Source organism: Entelurus aequoreus, linkage group LG14, assembly GCF_033978785.1.
Source record: "Entelurus aequoreus isolate RoL-2023_Sb linkage group LG14, RoL_Eaeq_v1.1, whole genome shotgun sequence".
NCBI classification, from domain to species: Eukaryota; Metazoa; Chordata; class Actinopteri; order Syngnathiformes; family Syngnathidae; genus Entelurus; species Entelurus aequoreus.
Window position 1 is genome coordinate 27077222 of NC_084744.1, and position 24842 is coordinate 27102063.

Here is a 24842-nt window from a genome sequence, read left to right on the forward strand (position 1 = left end):
AATTCTGTGTTGGAGGTGCTTTGTCATTACACACATGATAACACTTTCAGCTTGCAGTCATGCAAAACAAGTGTCAAATGTCTCAAGTATTCCTGTAAAAAAGACACAAGCACAAACAGCAGATTGTGAGACAAAAAATAGGATTTTTTTTCCCAGCCATTTGAATTATTTAGTGTGAATTTGGTGTTGCCAAGCGTCTCTTGAAAAACAGAATTAGAATGAGAAACAAAAGTACGTGTCACGTAATGAGCCTAAAAGGGGCGCACTTTGTCTGGTGTTATTGCCGTTCAGTTTATGTGGAACATGCATACGATACATGTAATGCATCACATATTTACAGTTGTTTCATGACAACACGTCCGAAAAGGAGTAGGAAGAAGCAGAGCTTATTTAATCCTACCCCTTTTCATGTCATAGCAATTTTATCCCATTTCCTTGTTCTCTGTAACAGAACAATGAATAAATATTTAATATAAATAAGTATAAGTAAACAAATATTAAATACATAAATAATCATTATCTCAAAAAAAGGTTCAAGATGTTCATCATAATTGTTCTTCTTTGTACTTTTTGAACAGTCTTAAACTGGATCATATTGGTGCTTTGTTTGGTTTCTTTGGTTAATCCATTCCATCATTTAATTCCACAAACAGATATGCTAAAGGTTTTAGGTGTTGTACGCGCATACAAATGTTTTTAATTAGATTTTCCTCTAAGATTATATTTTTCCTCTTTTGTAGAAAATAATTGTTGTACATTCTTGGCTAGCAGGTTATAGTTTGCTTTGTACATCATTTTAGTTGTTTGCTAATTGCACCAAATCGTTGAATTTCAATATTTGTGATTCAATAAATAAAGTGTTTGAATGTTCTCTATATCCAACATTATATTATTATAACTGATCTTTTTTGTAACCGTTAGTGAATGAAGCGCACATTTCTAGGTATTTCCCATATTTCTGCACAATAACTCAGATATGTAACACTAGCGAGCAGTAGAGAATATGAAGTCATTTTTGGTCTAGAACATGTTTTTAGAAGTGTCTTCTCCTATCTTCACGTATTGCCTCCTGTAGGGACAGCAATTATTCGTTCAAGTGAGTGCAGGAGGAATAATAGATTGTCCAATTCCAGATTTGTAGGTTCAATTGTCTATTGAAGACTTGCATGAGTTGTTTGCGTGTGCGTGTGCGTGTGCGTGTGCGTGTGCGTGTGCGAGAGAGAGAGAGAGAGAGAGAGAGAGAGAGAGAGAGAGAGAGAGAGAGAGAGATATTTCCTACACAAAACAAATACAATCATTATAAATCAACTAAAGTGAGCACAATGCAATGAAATATAGGCACAAGCCTGCTACAGGCTGTTAATATACATCACTTAGCTGTGTATACACATGTACATTGATGCACAGAATTTGAACATCCCAGCCCTAAGTAATGTAATGAGTAATATAATGTAAATAGCATCACAACAATAATTGTAAATGGTAAGTTGGGGCTAACAAACATGTCCAATGCTACAAACAGGCCCCAACCAGGGTGTGATATTCAACTAGCAGTTAGCTTGTCAACCTGATGCCACACAGCCATTAGACTACAATAAAACTGACAGAACATGATAAGTGATATTAAAGTGTATATAAAGTAATTCACTTTGTATTGATGCACACTGCCAATTAAACAATTGACTTTGAAGTTCACAATCCATGCACTTGGGTAAAACAGAATCCATCCTATTTGGGTCCCAAATCAACCTTAAGAAAGTCAAGGACTTCACTATAAAAGTGGGTGACATTGTTATCACCAGGAAAGATGAGGTCACCTACCTAGGTTCCATTCTAGAGGCTAATCTTTCCTGTGATAAAATGGCAACCAAGGTAATCAAAAAGGTCAACCAACGAACAAGATTTCTCTACAGAATCTCCTCTCTGGTCAACAAAAGCACCATGAAGATTCTAGCGGGAACTCTCGTTCAACCCTTTTTCAATTACGCATGGGCATACACCTCCTGGTACCCTAGCACCTCCAAAACCCTCAAATCTAGACTCCAAACATCCCAGAACAATCTAGTCAGATTACTTCTAGACCTCACACCTCACTCCTACCCACTTCTCCAAAGTGGGCTGGCTCAAGGTGGAGGACAGAGTAAAACAACTTGCACTGAGCCTAGTCTATAAAATCCACAACACCTCCCTGATACCGAATTACATGTCAAACTACTTCCTTAACGTAAATGACCGCCATAACCACAACACCAGGGGGAGCTCCACTAACCACGTTAAACCCAGATTCCGAACTAACAAAGGTCTTAACTCATTCTCTTTCTATGCCACATCGATATGGAATGCACTCCCAACAGGTGCAAAAGAAAGGGCATCTCTATCCTCCTTCAAAACCGCACTAAAAGAACACCTCTAGGCAGCTACAACCCTAAACTAACACCCTCCCTTCCACATCATACCTCTTCGGATTGTAAATAATCAAATGTAAACAATCAAACAATCAAATGTAGACACTTTTTCTTATTCTTTCTGATCTCTCTCTCTATGTCCACTACTTGCTGTACATATCCTACCAAGTCAGTCCTACACTGTTTCAATATCCATTTCTCTGATGATGCAATTGTTGATGCTGATTGTAGATGACTGAAGTGGTGATACAAACCAAACCTACCCCCCCCCCCCCCATATCCCACACCCCGGATTGTAAATTATGTAAATAATTCAATGTATATACTCTGATGATTATCTTGACTGTATTATGATGATAGTATATATTTGATAGTATTTGATAGTATATATCTGTATCATGAATCAATTTAAGTGGACCCCGACTTAAACAAGTTGAAAAACTTATTTGGGTGTTACCATTTAGTGGTCAATTGTACTGAATATGTACTTCACTGTGCAATCTACTAATAAAAGTTTCAATCAATTAATCAATAGTTATGTAGCTTCTAACCCAGTTCAAGGCCATTATACCATACCATTCTAATGTGTTTATTAAAATGCTAAGATTAATTGTGTTGTATGCTTCTTTTTGCTATCTTTTGCATTGGTGATCTCTTCCGGTATTTCAATGGACCACTTCCAAGTTGGCTTCTGCGCATGTCCAATTTGTCGAGGTCAAAGTTTGTGAGGGATAAACAAAGCCAAGCGACTCCATACTTTTTTAGTAAACTTCGTCAGTCCGTGGTTTTTTACTCTTTAGCGTGAATAGTAGTAGATATATTTCTGATTTATTGTTTATCCCGCGTCGTGTATATTTTTCAATATGTCAAAGACAATTTGCGCAGTTGTGAGATGTTCTAATAGTACATCATCACCTCACAAGATGGTAACAAACTATGTGTGACATTCATGAGTGTTATTTTGACTCAGGAAGATGTGTTTGTGATCCACCATTCAAACAGTACCCGTTTCCAAAAGATCCAGACATGAAAATAAGATGGATTAAGGCCGTAATAGGAAATGTAAGCACACTAATAACAAGTGGGTGGACTGGAAGCCTACAAAAGACTCACAGATCTGCAGTAAACATTTCTTGCATGGTAAACCAACGAATGAGCACCCTTTGCCATTGTTAGAAATGGGCTACACATCAACAGTTAGCGTGAAAAGAAGAAGAAGACTAGTGCGGCATGGACCTACAGAAACGTCAACATCAGCGTCAACTACTGCTGCTGCTTCCATGGATGAAGTTATCCCACAGACTGGCCAAGTAGAGGATAGTTCTGAATCCACCACACCAGGTATGATAAAACATGACATGGACAGTAGTTGAAATAAACATTGTTGAAACATATTGCTACATTATACAATAATGTTGTGTACAAATATTCATAAAAGGTACATTACATCATTGTTATCCTGTAATAAAAAATGTTTTAAGTGTCATGGATTATCTACTAATAGGTTATATCAATTCACAGTTATTGAATTACTAAAAAGGACCAATTAATATTTATATTACTCTGCAAATGATTTTAAATGACACACCAACACTGGTGGAATCTGTGGAACATGATCATTATAAAAAAAAAAAAAGTTTTTCTACAGTCACACAAATCATTGTAATGTATGCAATACCTGGAGATGGCAAGAGGTTTAAAAACTTTAAAATCATCCTAAATGTTGAACTTTTACACAAACAGAATGAATATTACATGCATTGCCTTTTGGGTTAAAAGTTAAGCACGACACAAGTTAAACATTTAATATGAATTTAATTATTCAGATTGGATTTTCTATGATCCTATATAATGACACACCCAGCAAAACAGGTACAATATGCACTATTGACTTCTTCTCAATAGCAAGCCACAGCTTATGGGGAGCATAGTGAACATTCATGGAAGGCATACACTCGGCCTTAAGGAAACAAAACTGCCTTTCTTTGCTGATAGGATTGTAGAACAATTCCTTCATCCAACCTGCAAGGAATAGTCATACATTTAGTATAATGGTGTGTAATGTGTTCAACGTCATAAGTAGGGGTGAATGTCATTCTGTTTAAAGTGAAGAGCTTTCCAAATGAATGAATGAAATATTTCATAGATTGAATTTACCAATAATTATTCTTTAAGCAGTCTGTTGAAAATGAAACAAAACTATTGCAACTATAATTATGTTTAGCTATCGCATCAAAATAAATGATGTAACAAGTAATTTGTTGGAAACTTAATATACCAAATATTGCTAAATAAAATAACCAGGTGTGTGACTGCTAGATATTGGTGAAAAAAAACAACAAAAAACGTTCATGTAGCTAAAATATGGTGATCTCACCATATGGTATCATTAAAATACAAACATAATAATAATAACTGTAACCCTTGCCTTCTTTATAACTTTTAAGCATTCTTCTGTCCATGTGTGTAACACCAAGGTACATGCCTATATCAAAGTACATGTGTGTAACACCAAAGGTACATGCCTATATCAAAGTACATGTGTGTAACACCAAGGTACATGCCTATATCAAAGTACATGTGTGTAACACCAAGGTACATGCCTATATCAAAGTACATGTTTGTAACACCAAGGTACATGCCTATATCAAAGAACAAGTGTGTAACAGCAAGGTACATGCCTATATCAAAGTACATGTGTGTAACACCAAGGTACATGCCTATATCAAAGTACATGTGTGTAACACCAAGGTACATGCCTATATCAAAGTACATGTGTGTAACACCAAGGTACATGCCTATATCAAAGTACATGTGTGTAACACCAAGGTACATGCCTATATCAAAGTACATGGTAGGCGGCCAGAGCTTCATGCCATCATTTTCTCCTACCCAACAGTCAGAAATAAAGAGAGGGTCTGGCAAAAAGTTAACAGTGTCTTTTACTAACAAAGTGTTTTGGTAGTCCTCAGCCTTTTCCTCCTTCACCTCTTGTTCGCTTTTCTTGGCTTGGACTCCCATTTCCCACGCAGCAAAAGTCCTGGCAGTAATATCTCTTTTATTTCCGAATGCCTTGAATCCACAACGACACAAATGGGCTTTCAAGGAGTCAACACTCCTTGTATTAAATATTAAAAGTCGACATTCGCTTCCAAATCAACACCACTCGAGAATAAGGAAGCCATTTTCTTGGTTTGTTATCCCTCTCGACTTTTGACCTGTCAATTGAAAGTCTCGCGAGAACGAGACCACTGAATCCTCCAAATGGTCCATCCAAAGAAGACGAAGGAGTAAAAAGCAAAATGGCGTTTGACAGAGAAGGCCTAAACGTGGCCACTGGCCATTATTGTTTCTCTATTTGTATGTAGTGCATACATGTACGCATATATGTCGTGTAGTAGATGAAACATTGTTAGTCATTGTTTGTATCCGGATACATTAGTCCGAGCGCCCTTTATCGCGTCTTGTGCTAGCTTAGCTTGCTAGTTAGCTTAGCTTGTTAGCTGCTAACAAAGAGACGCGGACATTATCAACACATCGCTAAGTAGAGATCAAATGTGAGTGTAAAGTGTTGTGATTGTGTGAAAATGTGCGAAAGAACGATAGCAAAGTATGAGGAGGAACTTTGTCCAACAAAAGAGAAGAAGGAGCGACAACATCAACTACTGGACGCTGTTTTCCAAAAACATCGTGTTGTATTACACAGAACAGGTTTGTTTACTTCTTACTCTCACATCTTTACCAACTTTATATTTCATTACTAACACTTTTCTTCAATAGGAAGATGCTTTGTCTTGTGGGGATGATGCAATGCTTTGATTTAGATTCTTCATGAAAACGAGACAGTTTGAGGTTGATGTTCCTCTCAGTTTGTAGCAATGTGTGATTGATTGATTGAAGGAGTTATGAGAAGTTTGCATAGGAAAGGGTACAGTTTCATCACGGTACACATTCACTGCTACAAGAAAGCCTGAGATGGTTTCAGTTGAAATATTTGTTTAACTCACACAGAACACAGTACTATGTAGAAAGTAGACAAAAATACTGCAAGAAAGTGAATTAAAATAAAATAAAAGCAAAAAGATTTGTCTATTTCCAGTTACGAGTAGCCGCAACCTGTAATGTCTTGTCAAAGTGGCTTTGAAGGAAGTAAGGGATTTACACTCTTTTATGGCTATTGATACAGAGTTCCACATGTTGGCGGTATAGCAGGCAAACAAATTAGAACCTTTTTTGGAGTGAAATCTGGGTTGAATGTGATTTGTACAACTACCTCTGGTGTTATAATGGTGAGTCCAGGGTGTACCCCACCTTCTGCCCGATTGTAGCTGAGATAGGCTCCAGCGCCCACGAAGGGAATAAGCGGTAGAAAATGGATGGATGGCTAGACGTGTACATGGGTATTTTAGTGGTATGGTGCATCTTCTACACCAGACCAACTGCAAGAAGATGTACTCTGTCGGCCACCAAGAGCCTCCCCACGTTACGGAAATGGTTGGCGGAAAGGTGAGCCCGAGATGGACGGTTGAGTAGAAGCCCAATCATTTTGTTTTGGGCTGTCTGGTGTTAGTTTTTCAGGGCTTTTAAGGCATCACGGTACCAAACATGAACTCTGTACTCAAAGTGAGGTTGAATGAGTGATTGTGTTAAAGTCTTAAGTGTATTTCTACACACCAGCGACGTGATCCTACTATGTAAGAACTAGGGTTGTACATTATACTGGTATTAGTATAGTACCGCGATACTAATGAATCAAATTTGGTACTATACCGCCTCTAAAAAGTACTACTTCTATGATTACATCAATATTTTCTGGCATCACAACATCTTCTTTGGTTTAAAAAAAAATTATATTATATTTATAAACTCAGGAAGTATGTACCTGGACACATTAGAACTTTGAATATGACCAAAGTATGATCCTGTAACTACTTGGTATCAGATTGATACCCAAATTTGTGGTATCAGCAAACAACAGAAGAACAAGTGATTATTACATTTTAACCAAAGTGTAGATAGAACATTTTAAAACAGAAAATAAGCAGATATTAACAGTAAATGAACAAGTATATTAATAATCCATTTTGTAACACTTGTCCTTAAAAAATGTGACTACATAATAGAATATAAATGACACAATATGTTACTGCATATGTCAGCAAAATAAATTAGGAGGCTTTGTTTGCTTACTTACTCCAAAAAGACAAGTTGTCTAGCACGTTCGCTATTTTATTTAAGGACAAACTTGCAATAAGAAACATATGTTTAATGTACCATAAGATTTTTTGTTAAAATAAAGGCAGTAATGCACATTTTTGTGGTCCCTTTTATTTAGAAAAGTATCCAAATACATTTTGGTACAGGTCCCGGTACCATAATATTGGTATCGGGACAACACTAGTAAGAACAGAATTCGTCGGTTGATTCTTTGACTACCTTAGTAGTCATTTTTCCACTGGAGAGATTAGTCTCTACGATGCAGCCAAGATAGGTAATCTCATTTTTGTTTGTTATAATATTGTCACCGTCTTTGACTGTGAAGTTATCTACTTTTCTGAGGTTAGGAATTGACCCAAAGACCTGTGTACTTGCAAGTACCAAGGTGAGTCTTAATTTGCCAGTTTGTCATTGAAAGCCTTGCTAGCCTAGGTCTTGAGGATTGTAGTTTTGTTTGTTTTGTGGCCGTCAGCCTCAGTTCTATGTTCTTTATGGGTACAGAAAATCATGGGATGATCACTTAAGCCGCATACAGCAGTTCCACTTGTGGTGATCTTAGACTGGACAGAAGTAACAACGAGGTCTATGAAGGTTTAAAAGGACTCACTCAGTTTGCTTAATGAGCTATAAGTGAGACAATGTTGGTGGCACAGCTTAGTGAAGGTTTTAAAAATAGGTGCATTCTTTCAGGACATATCTGTGTTCCAGTCCCCAAGAAGATGTAAACCTGTATCAACATGTTTACACAAAACTCACACAGTCACTAAATACATTTTATAATGTAATCAAATCTAATTAGTTATAATTTCACTTCCTGATTCTGACCTACATGCATCAATAAGTGGAAGTAAACATTTATTTTCAATAACCAAAGTAGTCAACACTTGATTTATTAAAACTGAACTGACTTTCCTTTAAGGCTGCAGCTAACGATTATTTTTCTATCGATTAATCTATAGATTATTTTTTCGATTAATCGGTTAATCTATAGATTATTTTTTTCGATTCATCTATAGATTATTTTTCCTTTTACCGATTATTTTTTATTTTATTTTATTTAAAATGAAGATGAAAAAATAAAAGTAGGCCAGTTTTTTCAAAAGGCATGGCTTTTATTTACAAAAAAAAAAAGTATGGCCACTCAGTCAACATTGACAACAACATGACAAAATATTCTGTAACAATGTAAACATTTAAAACTTTTAACATTTAACAAAATTAAAAGTAGCTTATTTGCTTTTTAATGTGCAAATATAAAAGTAAACATCCAGTGCAAATCTTAATATTCTGCAATAGTATAAGCATTTCAAAAGTAAAAGTATTGCTTATTTTGCTTTAAAATGTGCAAAAATAAAGATAAACATCCAATACAAAAAAGTGCAAAACGAAATATTCTGTAACAAAAGTGTAAACATTTCAACAAAAGTGAAAGTATTGCTTATTTGCTAAAATGTGCAAAAATAAAGATAAACATCAATACAAAAAAGTGCCAATCTAAATATTCTGGAGCACTGTAAACATTAAGTATTGCTTTTAAAATGTGCAAAATAAACATCCAGTCCAACACAGTACACAATAACCAATTCTACTCATTCCAGTGAGTGACTAACAGTTGTAATGAAGAAAGGTTAGCATGTCTACTTGCTTTGCTTCTTTTCTTGTTTACAATATTCCCAGCAGCTGAAAATAGGCGCTCAGAAGGGGTCGATGTGGCTGGAACTGAGAGGTAATTAGCCTTCACCTCAAGCCAGGACTGCGAGTGAGCTGAGCTGCAGTTTAAGTTTCTAGTAGGTCAACGGTCTCATAGTGATGTTACTAGTAGTTGACTGGGAGGTGTTTATTATCATTTGGGGAGAGTCCGCTGCCTGATGCTCACCTGCTAAACACCTATCTGCTCCACGCTGAAGCGCTGACTACATGCGCTCTGAATACGCACTGCTGATTGGCTGATAATGCTTCGTGTGTACCAATCAGATGGTTGTGTGGGTGGGACAATGCTGCGTGTGTACCAATCAGATGGTTGTATGGGTGGGACAATGCTGCGTGTGTACCAATCAGATGGTTGTGTGGGTGGGACAATGCTGCGTGTGTACCAATCAGATGGTTGTGTGGGTGGGACAATGCTGCGTGTGTACCAATCAGATGGTTGTATGGGTGGGACAATGCTGCGTGTGTACCAATCAGATGGTTGTATGGGTGGGACAATGCTGCGTGTGTACCAATCAGATGGTTGTGTGGGTGGGACAATGCTGCGTCCTGAGACAGAGGCAGCCGCAGAAGGAGCAAAGCAGCTTGTTAACACTTTAGCAGCTAAAGTTAGCTTTAGCTTAGAAACTCGTTCGGTACGCCCCCGTACCGAACCGAAAGCCCCGTACCGAAACGGTTCAATACAAAACACATAACGTTACACCCCTAGCAGATACAAATGACACATTCATGTTTTTGTGTAATGATGACAACGTATGCTAACGCGGACGATTGACTAGTTGATGGTTGATGGTTTTCTTTTCAAATGTTCGTTCATAGCCGTTGTGCTGCTATGATAGGCCATTTACGCTCGACACAGTGTGCATACAACAACATTATTAGGCTGTGTATTGAAATACTCCCACACTTTTGACGACTTTTGGCGTGCGTTTTTCCCCTCGCTCGCACAGTCTGCTTTGCGCTCCGCCATGACGGTAGTGTGACGTAATTATGCGACGCGTCGACGCACAAAAACGGCGTCGACGTATTTACATAACCGATGACGTCGACTACGTCGACGCGTCGTTTCAGCCTTACTTTCCTTCAGCGTGTCGTAGATGGTCTCCAATTCCTAAAGAGGAATTGTTGATGGAGATACTCCATAAAACAGCACGTAGTAAAACATGTTTTGGTAAAAGTTCCTTTTGGCCCAGCCAACAACATGACCACAAAAAAGTATTTTGCATGATGACAATAACATACCATGAATGTTTTTTTAAGTGATTTTGGAGTTTTTATTTCCATTATATTGAAGTTATGGTAATGACTATGTCATTACAAGATCATGGTTAAGTTTAGAGATAAAGTTTAGGTGTCATAGACCATATACAGAATAAAATATTTACACACTTTACATCAGTAAGTGTAAAGTTAAGAATGCCTCAATCAATGCTGCCTCATACTTGTAAAAACTTTTCAAATTGCCTCCCATCAAATTTCTAAGTCTGTTTTTGTACTCACTGTCAGAACATTTTTATTTAAATTATCAAAAAACTTTCCGTTCTGAGTTCCCAATGAACAGACAAGAAGCTCTCTTTGTTGCACCAAGCCAAACGCTTGGAATATTCCGCTGTGTACGGTGGAATGAGACGGGAGGGGTTATCCATTGTCCTCGAAAACCTGCTCAAGCTGAATCCAGGACGAGCCCAAGCCTGAGGCATTTTCTTCTTTTGTCTTCAATGTGACCGAAAACAATGACTGTTTACATACTCCCCATTCCTGTTGAGACATGTGTTGTTGCGTAAACATTGAACATCTAAATAAAAAAGGATACGAAAACCTTTTTCGTCAGAGCGTGGGTGACACTGTAGAGGTTACAGTATCGACACGTTATCTCCTCAATTGAGTCCAAATTTAATTCTGTCTCTGTTTGATTCCTTGCCTTTTTGTCTCGTTTAATAGATGTCATCAGTGTTTGAACCTGACACTCACTGTACCACTTTTGAATTAATTTTAGTGGCTGGGACAAGAGGAGGTATTTCCCGCATTTGTATTGGTTGTTTTGCTACACACTTTTAACACAACACACAAAAGAACACAAATAATGTCATGGTGTTAACAGTGTCAGTCCAAAACTATTTCTATTTTCTCTTTATCCTATTTACTTATTTACCCAACAGACATCCAGCAGCCCCCCCACATTAAAGAGGAAGAAGAGGATCCACAGCCCCCCCACATGAAAGAGGAAGAGGAGGAAGTGTGGATCACTCAGGAGGGAGAGTGTCTTCTAGGGCAGGAGGAGGATGATGTCACCAAGTTTCCACTGACTGTTGTCTCTGTGAAGACTGAAGAGCATGAAGACAAACCACCTGAGTCCTCACAGCTTCATCACAGTCCAAGTAAGCACAACATCCACATATCATTTTATTCTCAGGGCATTCAATCCATCACAACTGCACTGTTCACTTTGTCTTATTATTATTATTATTATTTTGTCCTGTCCAGCTTCTCAGGCAAATCATATAGGGAAACTGGGTAACACATGGCACACTGACAAACCTTAACCTATTGTTACTATAACAATCTACAAGGTTAATATAGGTTGCTTCTCTTTCTTCCCCTCCATCTTTCTGCATTCTATTGTATCTCTAGTTATTACGTATATGCATTGTTGCATTTGAACAACTGTATTGTTGATAATAGAGGTAAATTATTGGTATTGTTCATTATCAATAGCGCTATTTCTATTGGTATTTGTATTAATCCATTTGTTGTGTAATAATGTTTTTTGTCATTTCTGTATTACTATTTATTTCGCTAACTGCTTCTTTGCTATCACTTTTACCATCATGTTTGTACATGTCGTATTTGCTGATGTTGCTCTATTGCTGTTGTTATTGTTGTTATTGTGTTTGCTGATGTTGTTTTTGTCTCTCTGTCTAATCCCCCTCTTGTCCCCACAATTTCCCCCTCTGTCTTCTTTTTTTTCTCTTTCTAATCCCTCCTGCTCCGGCCCGGCTGCAACAAATGATAATATAAATACATTTAATAAAGTCAAATACAAATAAGGCAACAAGAGAAGTATCCTACACTTCTCTTTTGTAAAGTAAATCTGAACAGCCGATATGGGCATCTACATCTACTATATCAGGGGTCACCAACCTTTTTGAAACCAAGGGCTACTTTTTGGGTACTGATTAATGCGAAGGGCTACCAGTTAGATACACACTTAAATAAATTGCCAGAAGTAGCCAATTTGCTCAATTTACCTTTAACTCTGTTATTATTAATAATTAATTATGTTTATCTTTGTGGAAACACTGATCATCTTAATGATTTCTCACAATAAATATATATAGAAACAGATAAATATCAATATGCAACACTTTATTTTTATATTTTCTCTAAGTGCACATTTTCAAATTGAACATTTTCAAATGATCACTTCTAAGACAGTCTTGTGAAATCACAATATCCCATTTTAACTAGCTGGCCACTAACATTTTTTAACAAATCATGAATTACTTTGCACCATGTTTGTACAAATAATAACTCATGTAAAATACAAAAGTGAACTCTCAAATTTTTAAATCATGTCACACTTTGAACTGGACACCAAATCTGTTATCTGTTTCTTTGTCAGTTAGTGGGAAGCCTGGCATTGCATGCTGTTAACTAGTGTGTTGTACTCTGGTGTGTAACTTGACACTGCAACTCTGAGTGAGTCTTGCAGATGTGCATCAGTGAGGCGTGTTCTGTGTTTGTTCTTGATGAATTTCATGTCAGAAAAGGCTGATTCACAAAGACAAGATTTTTCCTCATTGTTTGCAGAACCTTCTTAATCTTTTGGACATATTTTCACAGCAATCTGGCCTTAAGCTTAATTATGATAAATGTAAAATGTTAAGGATCGGAAATCTAAAAGGAACGTCCTTTCGAATGGAATGCAAAGTGCCTGTTTTGTGGACAGATGGACCAGTTAACATACTTGGTGTTGTTGTCCCAGAAAATCTGGAAGATCTAGGCCAGGGGTCGGCAACCTTTACCACTCAAAGAGCCATTTTGGCAAGTTTCACAAATTAAAGAAAGTAATGGGAGCCACAAAATTTTTTTTTAAATTTAAAATGAAAAACACCGCATACAAAGCTTAAATGCTTTGTGCTATGTTAACCAGGGGTCTCCGACACACGCACCGGCACGCACTTTAATGTGGAAATTTGATGTTAGTGCAGCCCGCGAGTTTTGAATGAATGGGGCTTGATAGCGTCATACTTGCCAACCCTCTCATTTTTCCCGGGAGACTCCCGAATATCAGAGCGTGATGACACTGCATTTGGCGCCCTCTACAGTCTGCCCTAACAGTGTACCTGCTCGACCACACGTAGAATGCAATTTCAGCTTGCTCACGTAAGTGACAGCAAGGCGTACTACCTCAGCAGCCACACATCTTACACTGACGGTACCAATACCCAGAATCCCATGCAGCCCTAACTCTTCCGCTCAACCAACGCACGGAGAGGGGGGGGGGTTGATGTGTGGGGGGATTTGGTGGTAGCGGGGGTGTATAATGTAGACCGGAAGAGTTAGGGCTGCATGGGATTCTGGGTAATGGTTGTGTTGTGTTTATGTTGTGTTACGGTGGGATGTTCTCCAGAAATGTGTTTTTCATTCTTTTTTGGTGTGGGTTCACAGTGTGGCGCATATTTGTAACGTAACAATGTTAAAGTTGTTTGATACGGCTACCGTCAGTGTAAGCTGTGTGGCTGATGAGTAAGTATGCTTTGCTGTCTCCTGTGTGTGCAAGTAATAACAACATGCAACATGTGGCTGGACTGGCACGCTGTATGTAAATGCTATAGAGGACAATTACTGCAGTGCAATTAGGGCACGCCCTTTATTTAGTAATTAGAGTGTAAATAGGATAATTTTTTCCCTGGGAGTAATCTATGAGAGACACTGAGATCCATAAGTCTCCTGGGAAAATCGGGGGGGTCGGCATGTATGTAGCTGAGCCGCATCAGAGTGGTCAAGGAGCCGCATGCGGCTCTGGAGCCGCGGGTTGCCGACCCCTGATCTAGGCTTAGTAAATTATGATAATCGACTAAGAAAGCTGGACAAAATTATGCAATTATGGAAAGGGAAATCCCTAACCTTGTATGGTAAAATGTCTATTGCCAACTCGTTAATTATTCCTCAATTTATTTATTTGTTTTTGTCATTACCAGCTCCATCACAAAACTTTTTTAAGATTTATGAGCGGAGGGTCTTCGATTTTGTCTGGAACGGCAAACCAGAAAAGATTAAAAGAAAGGTTTTGTACAAAGAGTATGAATATGGGGGCCTGAAACTTCTCAACCTTGAAGCTATGTGTCTGTCTTTAAAAGCATCAATTGTTCCAAAGATGTATTTAAACATTGAGTGGTACACAAATGTCCTGTTGGACAAAAAACATGTACTGTATCAAAAGTAATTGTATCCTTTTTTACAAGTGATCCCCTCCCAGAGAGTCTGCTGGGAAACATGGCGGGGTTCATAAAGGAAACAATCCACTCATAGTGGTGTTTTCAATTTTATGTGCCAGAAAAAAGAGACGATATTTTGCAGCAGTTAATATGGATGAACTCTAAAATTGTAATAGATGAAAAGCCTTTCTTTTGGAAAAATATGTTTGAAAGAGGAATCATTTTTGTCAATGATATTATCAATGAGAATGGTAAAATTATGAAGTATGATGAATTTAGAGCTATGTATGGTGATGCTTGCTCAAGCTTTTCATTTTATCAACTAACTGGAGTAATTGGGAAAAGATGGAAACAAATAATTAATTATGGAACTACTAAATTATTACTTTGTAAACCTCTAATAAGAAATTCTAGTTGGCAAAAAGGAACTAAAATAAATAGAAACATATATACTTTTTATTTAATAAAGAAATCTTTGAAGGCTGCCTCATACAACACAAATGGAAAATGGGAGGCCTTTTTTGACTGCCCGTTGCCATGGGATGCCATATTCAAACTAATCTATAAAACCACTATCGATGTGCAAAATCGTTATTTTCAAATTAAAATTATTTATAACTTCTCACCCACAGGGAAAATGTTAAAATTATGGAATATGACAGAGTCAGATGATTGCCGATTTTGTTGTCAGGAGCCTGAATCCACCCTGCATTTGTTTTGGTATTGTCATATTGTGTCTTTGTTTTGGGTGGAAGTTGAAAAAATGTGTTTAAGGATTGGTTTGTTTATGAAGCTTAATGTGGTTTCTGTTATTTTAGGAGAGTTCATTGACAATCATGATTTAGTCAATTTAATTATAGTACTCGGTAAAATGTTTATTTTTAAGGCCAAAAACAGATATTCACTTAGTATTACTTTCTTTAAAACATTTATTCAGTATTTTCTAACTTTAGAAAGTTACATGGTTGAAAACGATAATGATGCCAAAAAACATTAAAAAAAAGATGAGAAGTCCTCAAAGGCTTATTTTGAAAGTATAATTATGTCTATAGATTATATGATATCTGTTGTTGTGTTCCCTAATTTGAGTGACCTGGACATAATCTGGACTGTACATAAATGCTTATTTTGAAAATGTAATTTTGTTTATAAATGATATGCAATCTGTTGTGTTCCCTAATTTTTTTCTGTGTACATGAATGAAGGTGTGTGCTGCTGAGTCCGACTTGGACATTATCTGGACTGGGCCTGGTTTAAAAAACCCTTTAAACAAATCTAATTTCATTGACAACCTGGTCTGTTGAAGATAAGGCCCTTTTTTTTTTAAATAAAATAAAATAAGATAAATAAATAAAAAACCTTTTCTTGGATAAAAAAGAAAGTAAAACAATATAAAAATAATTACATAAAAAATAGTAATTAATGAAAAGGTTAGTGGACCAGCAGCATATACAATCATTTGTGCTTAAGGGACTGTGTCCCTTGCAGATGTGTTGTCTATGTTGTGGGAACCAGAATATTGGTAGCAGAAAGAAATAACCCCTTTTGTGTGAGTGGGTGTGGATGAGTGTGCATGGGGGAGGTTGTTTGGGTTGATGCACTGATTGAAAGTGTATCTTGTGTTTTTTTTATGTAGATTTAATTTAAAAAAAAATAAAAAAATTTAAAAAAAATTTTTTTTTTTTTAAATTTATTTTTAGAACAGGCCCGCGGGCGACTCATCTGGTCCTTACGGGCGACCTGGTGCCCGCGGGCACTGCGTTGGTGACCCCTGCCCTAGGGCAACAACGTTAATATATGTTTGATGAAACGTGATTATGTGCATGAGTGTATGTATGCATATGTACTTGTATATGTACAGAATGTGTATATGTGTGCTTGTACAGTGAATGTATATGTACACTATGTGTATATGTATGTTTGTACCGTGAATGTATATGTACAGCATGTGTATATGTATGTTTGTACCGTGAATGTGCGTGTGGATGTACGAACTTTGAGTATGTACCGTAATTTCCGGACTATAAGCCGCTACTTTTTCCCCTCGTTCTGGTCCCTGCGGCTTATACAAGGGTGCGGCTTATTTACGGCCTGTTCTTCTCCGACACCGACGAAGAGGATTTCGGTGGTTTTAGTACGCAGGAGGAAGACGATGACACAATGATTAAAGACTGACTTTTCATATACCGGTAGGCTGGTTATTTTGATAACGTACAGGTGAGCACTTTGTATTACTTTGCACCGTTGTATTATTTGTACTCTGCACGAATGCTGTTCGCCATGTCAAAGATGTGAAAGTTTGATTGAATGATTGAAAGATTTATTGTTAATAAATGGGACGCTTTGCGTTCCCAAACAGTCATCTCTGTCCCGACAATCCCCTCCGTGGTAGCAGGAACCCCTATATACTACGGTAATTACACATCAAAACCCTGCGGCTTATAGTCGGGTGCGGCTTATATATGGAGCAATCTGTATGTTCCCCTAAATTTAGCTGGTGCGGCTTATAGTCAGGTGCGGCTTATAGTCCGGAAATTACGGTAGGTATGTACTGTATTTGTGTATGTACAAACCCCGTTTCCATATGAGTCGGGCAATTGTGTTAGATGTAAATATAAACGGAATATGATGATTTGCAAATCCTTTTCAACCCATATTCATTTGAATGCACTACAAAGACAAGATATTTGATGTTCAAACTCATAAACTTTATTATTTTTTTGCAAATAATAATTAACTTAGAATTTCATGGCTGCAACACGTGCCAAAGTAGTTGTGAAAGGGCATGTTCACCACTGTGTTACATCACCTTTTCTTTTAACAACACACGATAAACGATTGGGAACTGAGGAAACTAATTGTTGAAGCTTTGAAAGTGGAATTCTTTCCCATTCTTGTTTTATGTAGCGCTTCAGTCGTTCAACAGTCCGGGGTCTCCGCTGTCGTATTTTACGCTTCATAATGCGCCACACATTTTCGATGGGAGACAGGTCTGGACTGCAGGCGGGCCAGGAAAGTACCCGCACTCTTTTTTTACGAAGCCACGCTGTTGTAACACGTGCTGAATGTGGCTTGGCATTGTCTTGCTGAAATAAGCAGGGGCGTCCATGAAAAAGACGGCGCTTAGATGGCAGCATATGTTGTTCCAAAACCTGTATGTACCTTTCAGCAATAATGGTGCCTTCACAGATGTGTAAGTTACTCATGCCTTGGGCACTAATACACCCCCATACCATCACAGATGCTGGCTTTTGAACTTTGCGTCGATAACAGTCTGGATGGTTCGCTTCCCCTTTGGTCCGGATGACAAGTTGTCGAATATTTCCATAAACAATTTGAAATGTGGACTCGTCAGACAACAGAACACTTTTCCACTTTGCATGAGTCCATCTTAGATGATCTCGGGCCCAGAGAAGCCGGCGGCGTTTCTGGGTGTTGTTGATAAATGGCTTTCGCTTTGCATAGTAGAGTTTTAAAGGCCTACTGAAATGAATTTTTTTTATTTAAACGGGAATAGCAGATCCATTCTATGTGTCATACTTGATCATTTCGCGATATTGCCATATTTTTGCTGAAAGGATTTAGTAGAGAAAATCGACGATAAAGTTCGCAACTTTTGCTCGCTGATAAAAAAAGCCTTGCCTGTACCGGAAGTAGCGTGACGTCACAAGCGGTAGTGCTGCTCACAATTCCCGTTGTTTACAATGGAGTGAGAGAGATTCGGACCGAGAAAGTGATGATTACACCATTAATTTGAGCGAGGATGAAAGATTCATAGATGAGGAACATTACAGAGAATGACTTGAGAGGCAGTGATGGACGTATCTTTTTTCGCTCTGACCGTAACTTAGGTACAAGCTGGCTCATTGGATTCCACACGCTCTCCTTTTTCTATTGTGGATCACAGATTTGTATTTTAAACCATTTCAGATACTATATCCTCTTGAAAATGAGAGTCGAGAACGCGAAATGGACATACACAGTGACTGAACATGTAAATACACGATTAATAATTCAGCTTTGCGAAGCTAAAAAAATAGAAGCTAACCTAGCTACGTAGCCAACTTGATAGCAGCAGTCTCAAATGCAGATAGAAACTAATTAAAAAAAAACCTGACTGGATGGATAGACAGAAGACCAATAATACTATTAAACCATGAACATGTAAATACACGATTAATAATATTCCGCTTGGCGAAGCTAAAAAAACAGAAGCTAACCTAGCTGCGTAGCCAACGCGATAGCATCAGTCTCAAATGCAGATAGAAACTAAATAAAAAAAACCCTGACTGGATGGATAGACAGAAGATCAATAATACTATTAAACCATGAACATGTAAATACACGATTAATAATATTCCGCTTGGCGAAGCTAAAAAAACAGAAGCTAACCTAGCTGCGTAGCTAACGCGATAGCGCCAGTCTCAAATGCAGATAGAAACTAAATAAAAAAAACCCTGACTGGATGGATAGACAGAAGATCAATAATACTATTAAACCATGAACATGTAAATACACAATTAATAATATTCCGCTTGGCGAAGCTAAAAAAACAGAAGCTAACCTAGCTGCGTAGCTAACTTAGATGCGGCGGCGGGCGTTGTACGCTTTTGACGACACCCCGGCCGCCATCAGAGTCGGCAAGAAACATATATTCCCCCAAAGTTACGTACGTCACATGCACATATCGACACGCACGTACGGGCAATCGATCAAATGTTTGGAAGCCAAAGCTGTACTCACCGTAGTGCGTCTGTTATCCTGCTCAAAACACAACACAACCTCCTGGTGTTGGTGTTGCTGTAGTCCGCTGCTCCACCGGCTCCAACTTTCTTATTTGCAGTCTCCATTGTCCATTAAACAAATTGCTCAATCGCTTTATTAACAAGCGGTAACTGGTTGTAGTTCAAAAAGTAACGCACACACATACACGAGCTGCTGTTAGCCAAAAGTCACGATCACACACACTCAAGTTCTCCGCCAACTCACTCGCGCATGCGCGTTCCCCAAACCCTTAAAGTCAGTACACTAATGCAAATATCACGGATATTAACAGTATTGTACTTAGCCGCTAAGACACCGATCAATCCCACCTACAACGTTCTTCTTTGCAGTCTCCATTGTTCATTAAACAAATTGCAAAAGATTCAGAATACTGTGGAATTTTGTCAAAGAAAACAAGAGGCTTTTCTATCGGGTCCGATGGGGTACAACCACTTCCGTTGCTTTTGTGACGTCACACGCATAAATCATATCCAAAGGAGTTTTTCAACCGGAAGTGTGGCGGGAATTTTAAAATTGCACTTTATAAGTTAACCCGGCTGTATTGGCATGTGTTGCAATGTTAAGATTTCATCATTGATATACAAACTATCAGACTGCGTGGTTGGTAGTAGTGGCTTTCAGTAGGCCTTTAACTTGCACTTACAGATGTAGCGACCAACTGTATTTAGTGACAGTGGTTTTCTGAAGTGTTCCTGAGCCCATGTAGTGATATCCTTTAGAGATTGATGTCGGTTTTTGATACAGTGCCGTCTGAGGGATCGAAGGTCACGTTCATTCAATGTTGGTTTCCGGCCATGCCGCTTACGTGCAGTGATTTCTCCAGATTCTCTGAACCTTTTGATGATATTATGGACCGTAGATGTTGAAATCCCTAAATTTCTTGCAATTGCACTTTGAGAAACGTTGTTCTTAAACTGTTTGACTATTTGCTCACGCAGTTGTGGACAAAGGTGTGTACCTCGCCCCATCCTTTCCTGTGAAAGACTGAGCATTTTTTGGGAAGGTGTTTTTATACCCAATCATGGCACCCACCTGTTCCCAATTAGCCTGCACACCTGTGGTATGTTCCAAATAAGTGTTTGATGAGCATTCCTAAACTTTATCAGTATTTATTGCCACCTTTCCCAACTTCTTTGTCACGTGTTGCTGGCATCAAATTCTAAAGTTAATGATTATTTGCAACAAAAAAAAAAGTTTATCAGTTTGAACATCAAATATGTTGTCTTTGTAGCATATTCAACTGAATATGGGTTGAAAATGATTTGCAAATCATTGTATTCCGTTTATATTTACATCTAACACAATTTCCCAACTCATATGGAAACGGGGTTTGTATATTGTAGTTTATTTGCAAGAAAGTAATAAGAAAAGTTTGGGAGTTCTAGACCCCCATATTCTTTGGGTTTTGTAAAGTTTTAAGGCTGATTCGTGCTGGTTTACTTTTCCAAAGAAACTGATTGATGTGTGAGTCTAGTGATTCAAACCAGATTTGAGAAGGTTTGGTTGGAATCATTGAAAAGAGATAATTAACCCTAGGCAAGACCATCATTTTCACGGTAGAAACCCTTCCCCTAAGTGAGATGGGCAGTGTCTTCCAACGTGCCAGATCATCCTTAATCCATTTTAAGATTGGGGAGTAATTCAAGCGATTCAGATCTGACAATGTGGAGGAAATATTGATACCCAGGTATTTAATGTTCCCTTTATGCAGTGGAATCGATGAGGTGCTCTGAAAGTCAAAATTAATTGGTAACACTGTAGATTTGGGCCAGTTCATGGAGTAATCTGAAATAGAACTGAATTTACTAATGAGGGAAATTGTATCTTGAAGAGAAGAATGTGGATTTTGTAAGCATCGTCAGCATAAAGGCTTAATTTATGATGAACGGTTGCGGTATGGATGCATTTAATATTTGCATGCTGTGGAATTGCGGTTGCAAGAGGTTGAATAAATATAGCAAACAGTGACGGAGAAAGTGTACACCCTTGCCTTGTGCCCCTCATAAGATGAAACCTAGGAGAGATTTGGCTGTTTGTTCTAACCAAAGCTGTAGGGAAACTATATAGGACCTTGATCCATGCTAAAAATGAGTCTCCAAATCCACATTTCTGTAGAGTAGCTAGAAGAAAATTCTAATTCACTCTATCAAATGCTTTTACAGCATCTAATGAAACAACAGCTGTTTTTAGATTATGAATAACAGAATAGTCTATCACATTGAGTAGACGGCCAACATTGTTCAATCAATCAATCAATCAATGTTTATTTATATAGCCCTAAATCACAAGTGTCTCAAAGGGCTGCAGAAGCCACAACGACATCCGCGGTACAGAGCCCACATAAGGGCGAGGAAAAACTCACAACCCCAATGGGACGTCGATGTTGTTGGACGAATGTCTCTCTTAGATGAAACCTGTTTGATCAAGATGTACTATATATGGATTGTCTTTTTCTAATCTTTGAGCTTTTACTTTGCAGATCATTTTAAGATCAGCATTAATCAGGGAGATTGGCCGGTAACTGAATGGAAGTATTGGGTCTTTATCAGGTTTTAGCAAGAGACTGATCGTGGCAGAGTTCATATTTGGAGGAAGGAATGAATTTTCTTTAATCTCTGAAGCCATTTTTGTAAATATCGGAGCTAGCAGTGACCAGAATGTTTTGTAGAACTCCCCATGGAACCCATCAGGCCCTGGTGCTTTATTGATTGGCATCTGTTGAAGAGCATCGTGAAGTTCATCTACAGAAATAGCAAGATCTAAATGTGATACCTGCCTTGTATTTAATTTCGGTAAGTCTATACCATTGAGAAATGTTTCAATGTCTGAAAGAGATGGGTCAATCTGGGGTGTGTCTGTAAAAGTCTCTAAAGATGGAGTTAATTTCCTCAGGAACGTGCGTAATGTTCCCAGCTGAATCCTTAATGGATGGTATAGTTCTTTTCTTTGTTTAATTTTAGTTGGTTAGTCAAATATTTGCTTGGTTTATTGTCATGTTAAAATTTTTCTAAGCGTAACCTCTGGAGCAGGAATTTACTTTTCTTATCAATTATTTCTCTTAAATCTAATTTGAGTTTTCTCAATTTGTTCAGAGTGTGTTCATTTTGTGAGTTAGCATAAGCTATTTCTAATATTTTTATTTCATTTTCAAGTTCCTGCGCTAATAAACTTTATTTTTTTCTTGTATGATGAATAAGAAATAATTTTTCCTCGCATAACTATTTTCGCGGTCTCCCAGAGAACTCATGCCGTGATTTCTGGTTGATCATTAAAATCTAAAAAATCTGTCCATTCTTTCTCAAAATAGTTGAGGAAGTCTGGGTCCTTTAGTAATGATGTATTAAGTCTCCATTGTTTTATAGGTGCAGTGATAGTTTTGTTAGTGAGGGAGAGTGAGACAGGTGCATGGTCACTGATGATGTTAGGATGGATGTGAATGTTTGAGATGTCAGATAAATAATAATCCATAATCCTTCATATATTGCTTAAGTATTACCACTGACTGAGACTCACTGTGACTCCCAGTCACTCTGGACCCATCTATATTTGGATTAAATACTAAGTTGAGGTCCCCTCCTGGAATCAAGCAGTGGTTTGAGTGAGGAGAAAGTGAAGAGAAGAAAGTGTGAAAAAAGGAGGGGTCGTCAACATTTGGACCATAAATGTTGGCAATACAAAAGTTTCTCCCGTCAACAGAAATATTAAGAATGATGTATCTTCCCTCTATGTCAGTAAAGAAGTTATGGAATGTAAAGTTGACCTTTCTACTAATGAGAATGGTTACGCCTCTCTGTTTGGAGTTGTAACTAGCAAAGTACAAACCCCGTTTCCATATGAGTTGGGAAATTGTGTTAGATGTAAATATAAACGGAATACAATGATTTGCAAATCCTTTTCAACCCATATTCAATTGAATGCACTACAAAGACAACATATTTGATGTTCAAACTCATAAACTTTATTTTTTTTTTGCAAATAATAATTAACTTAGAATTTCATGGCTGCAACACATGCCAAAGTAGTTGGGAAAGGGCATGTTCACCACTGTGTTACATGGCCTTTCCTTTTAACAACACTCAGTAAACGTTTGGGAACTGAGGAGACACATTTTTGAAGCTTCTCAGGTGGAATTCTTTCCCATTCTTGCTTGATGTACAGCTTAAGTTGTTCAAGAGTCCGGGGGTCTCCATTGTGCTATTTTAGGCTTCATAATGCGCCACACATTTTCAATGGGAGACAGGTCTGGACTACAGGCAGGCCAGTCTAGTACCCGCACTCTTTTACTATGAAGCCACGTTGACGTAACACGTGGCTTGGCATTGTCTTGCTGAAATAAGCAGGGGCGTCCATGGTAACGTTGCTTGGATGGCAACATATGTTGCTCCAAAACCTGTATGTACCTTTCAGCATTAATGGCGCCTTCACAGATGTGTAAGTTACCCATGTCTTGGGCACTAATACACCCCCATACCATCACACATGCTGACTTTTCCACTTTGCGCCTATAACAATCCGGATGGTTCTTTTCCTCTTTGGTCCGGAGGACACGACGTCCACAGTTTCCAAAAACAATTTGAAATGTGGACTCGTCAAACCACAGAACACTTTTCCACTTTGTATCAGTCCATCTTAGATGAGCTCAGGCCCAGCGAAGCCGACGGCGTTTGTGGGTGTTGTTGATAAACGGTTTTCGCCTTCCATAGGAGAGTTTTAACTTGCACTTACAGATGTAGCGACCAACTGTAGTTACTGACAGTGCAGTACAGCCTGAGGGATCGAAGGTCACGGGCTTAGCTGCTTACGTGCAGTGATTTCTCCAGATTCTCTGAACCCTTTGATGATATTACGGACCGTAGATGGTGAAATCCCTAAATTCCTTGCAATAGCTGGTTGAGAAAGGTTTTTCTTAAACTGTACAACAATTTGCTCACGCATTTGTTGACAAAGTGGTGACCCTCGCCCCATCCTTGTTTGTGAATGACTGAGCATTTCATGGAATCTACTTTTATACCCAATCATGGCACCCACCTGTTCCCAATTTGCCTGTCCACCTGTGGGATGTTCCAAATAAGTGTTTGATGAGCATTCCTCAACTTTATCAGTATTTATTGCCAACTTTCCCAACTTTTTTGTCACGTGTTGCTGGCATCAAATTCTCAAGTTAATGATTATTTGCAAAAAAAAAAAAAGTTTATCAGTTTGAACATCAAATATGTTGTGTTTGTAGATATTCAATTTAAAATGTGTTGAAAATGATTTGCAAATCATTGTATTCCGTTTATATTTA

The 24842-nt window shown here is 38.0% G+C and overlaps 2 protein-coding genes across 4 annotated transcripts in view; one reads left to right on the top strand and one right to left on the bottom strand.

Moving 5' to 3' along the window:
* LOC133664598 (oocyte zinc finger protein XlCOF6-like) overlaps positions 1 to 24842 on the bottom strand; it is a 183537-nt gene that overhangs the window by 39616 nt on the left and 119079 nt on the right. The window lies entirely within an intron of this gene.
* LOC133664628 (zinc finger protein 180-like) overlaps positions 5344 to 24842 on the top strand; it is a 39054-nt gene continuing 19555 nt past the window's right edge. The window contains exons 1-2 of one of the 2 annotated variants that reach the window (XM_062069418.1): positions 5344 to 6116; positions 11489 to 11707. In XM_062069418.1, the coding sequence (XP_061925402.1) occupies positions 5993 to 6116; positions 11489 to 11707 (343 nt within the window). In that variant the 5' untranslated portion in view covers positions 5344 to 5992. The remainder of the gene's footprint in view (positions 6117 to 11488; positions 11708 to 24842) is intronic. The other variant, XM_062069419.1, reaches the window with a different exon arrangement.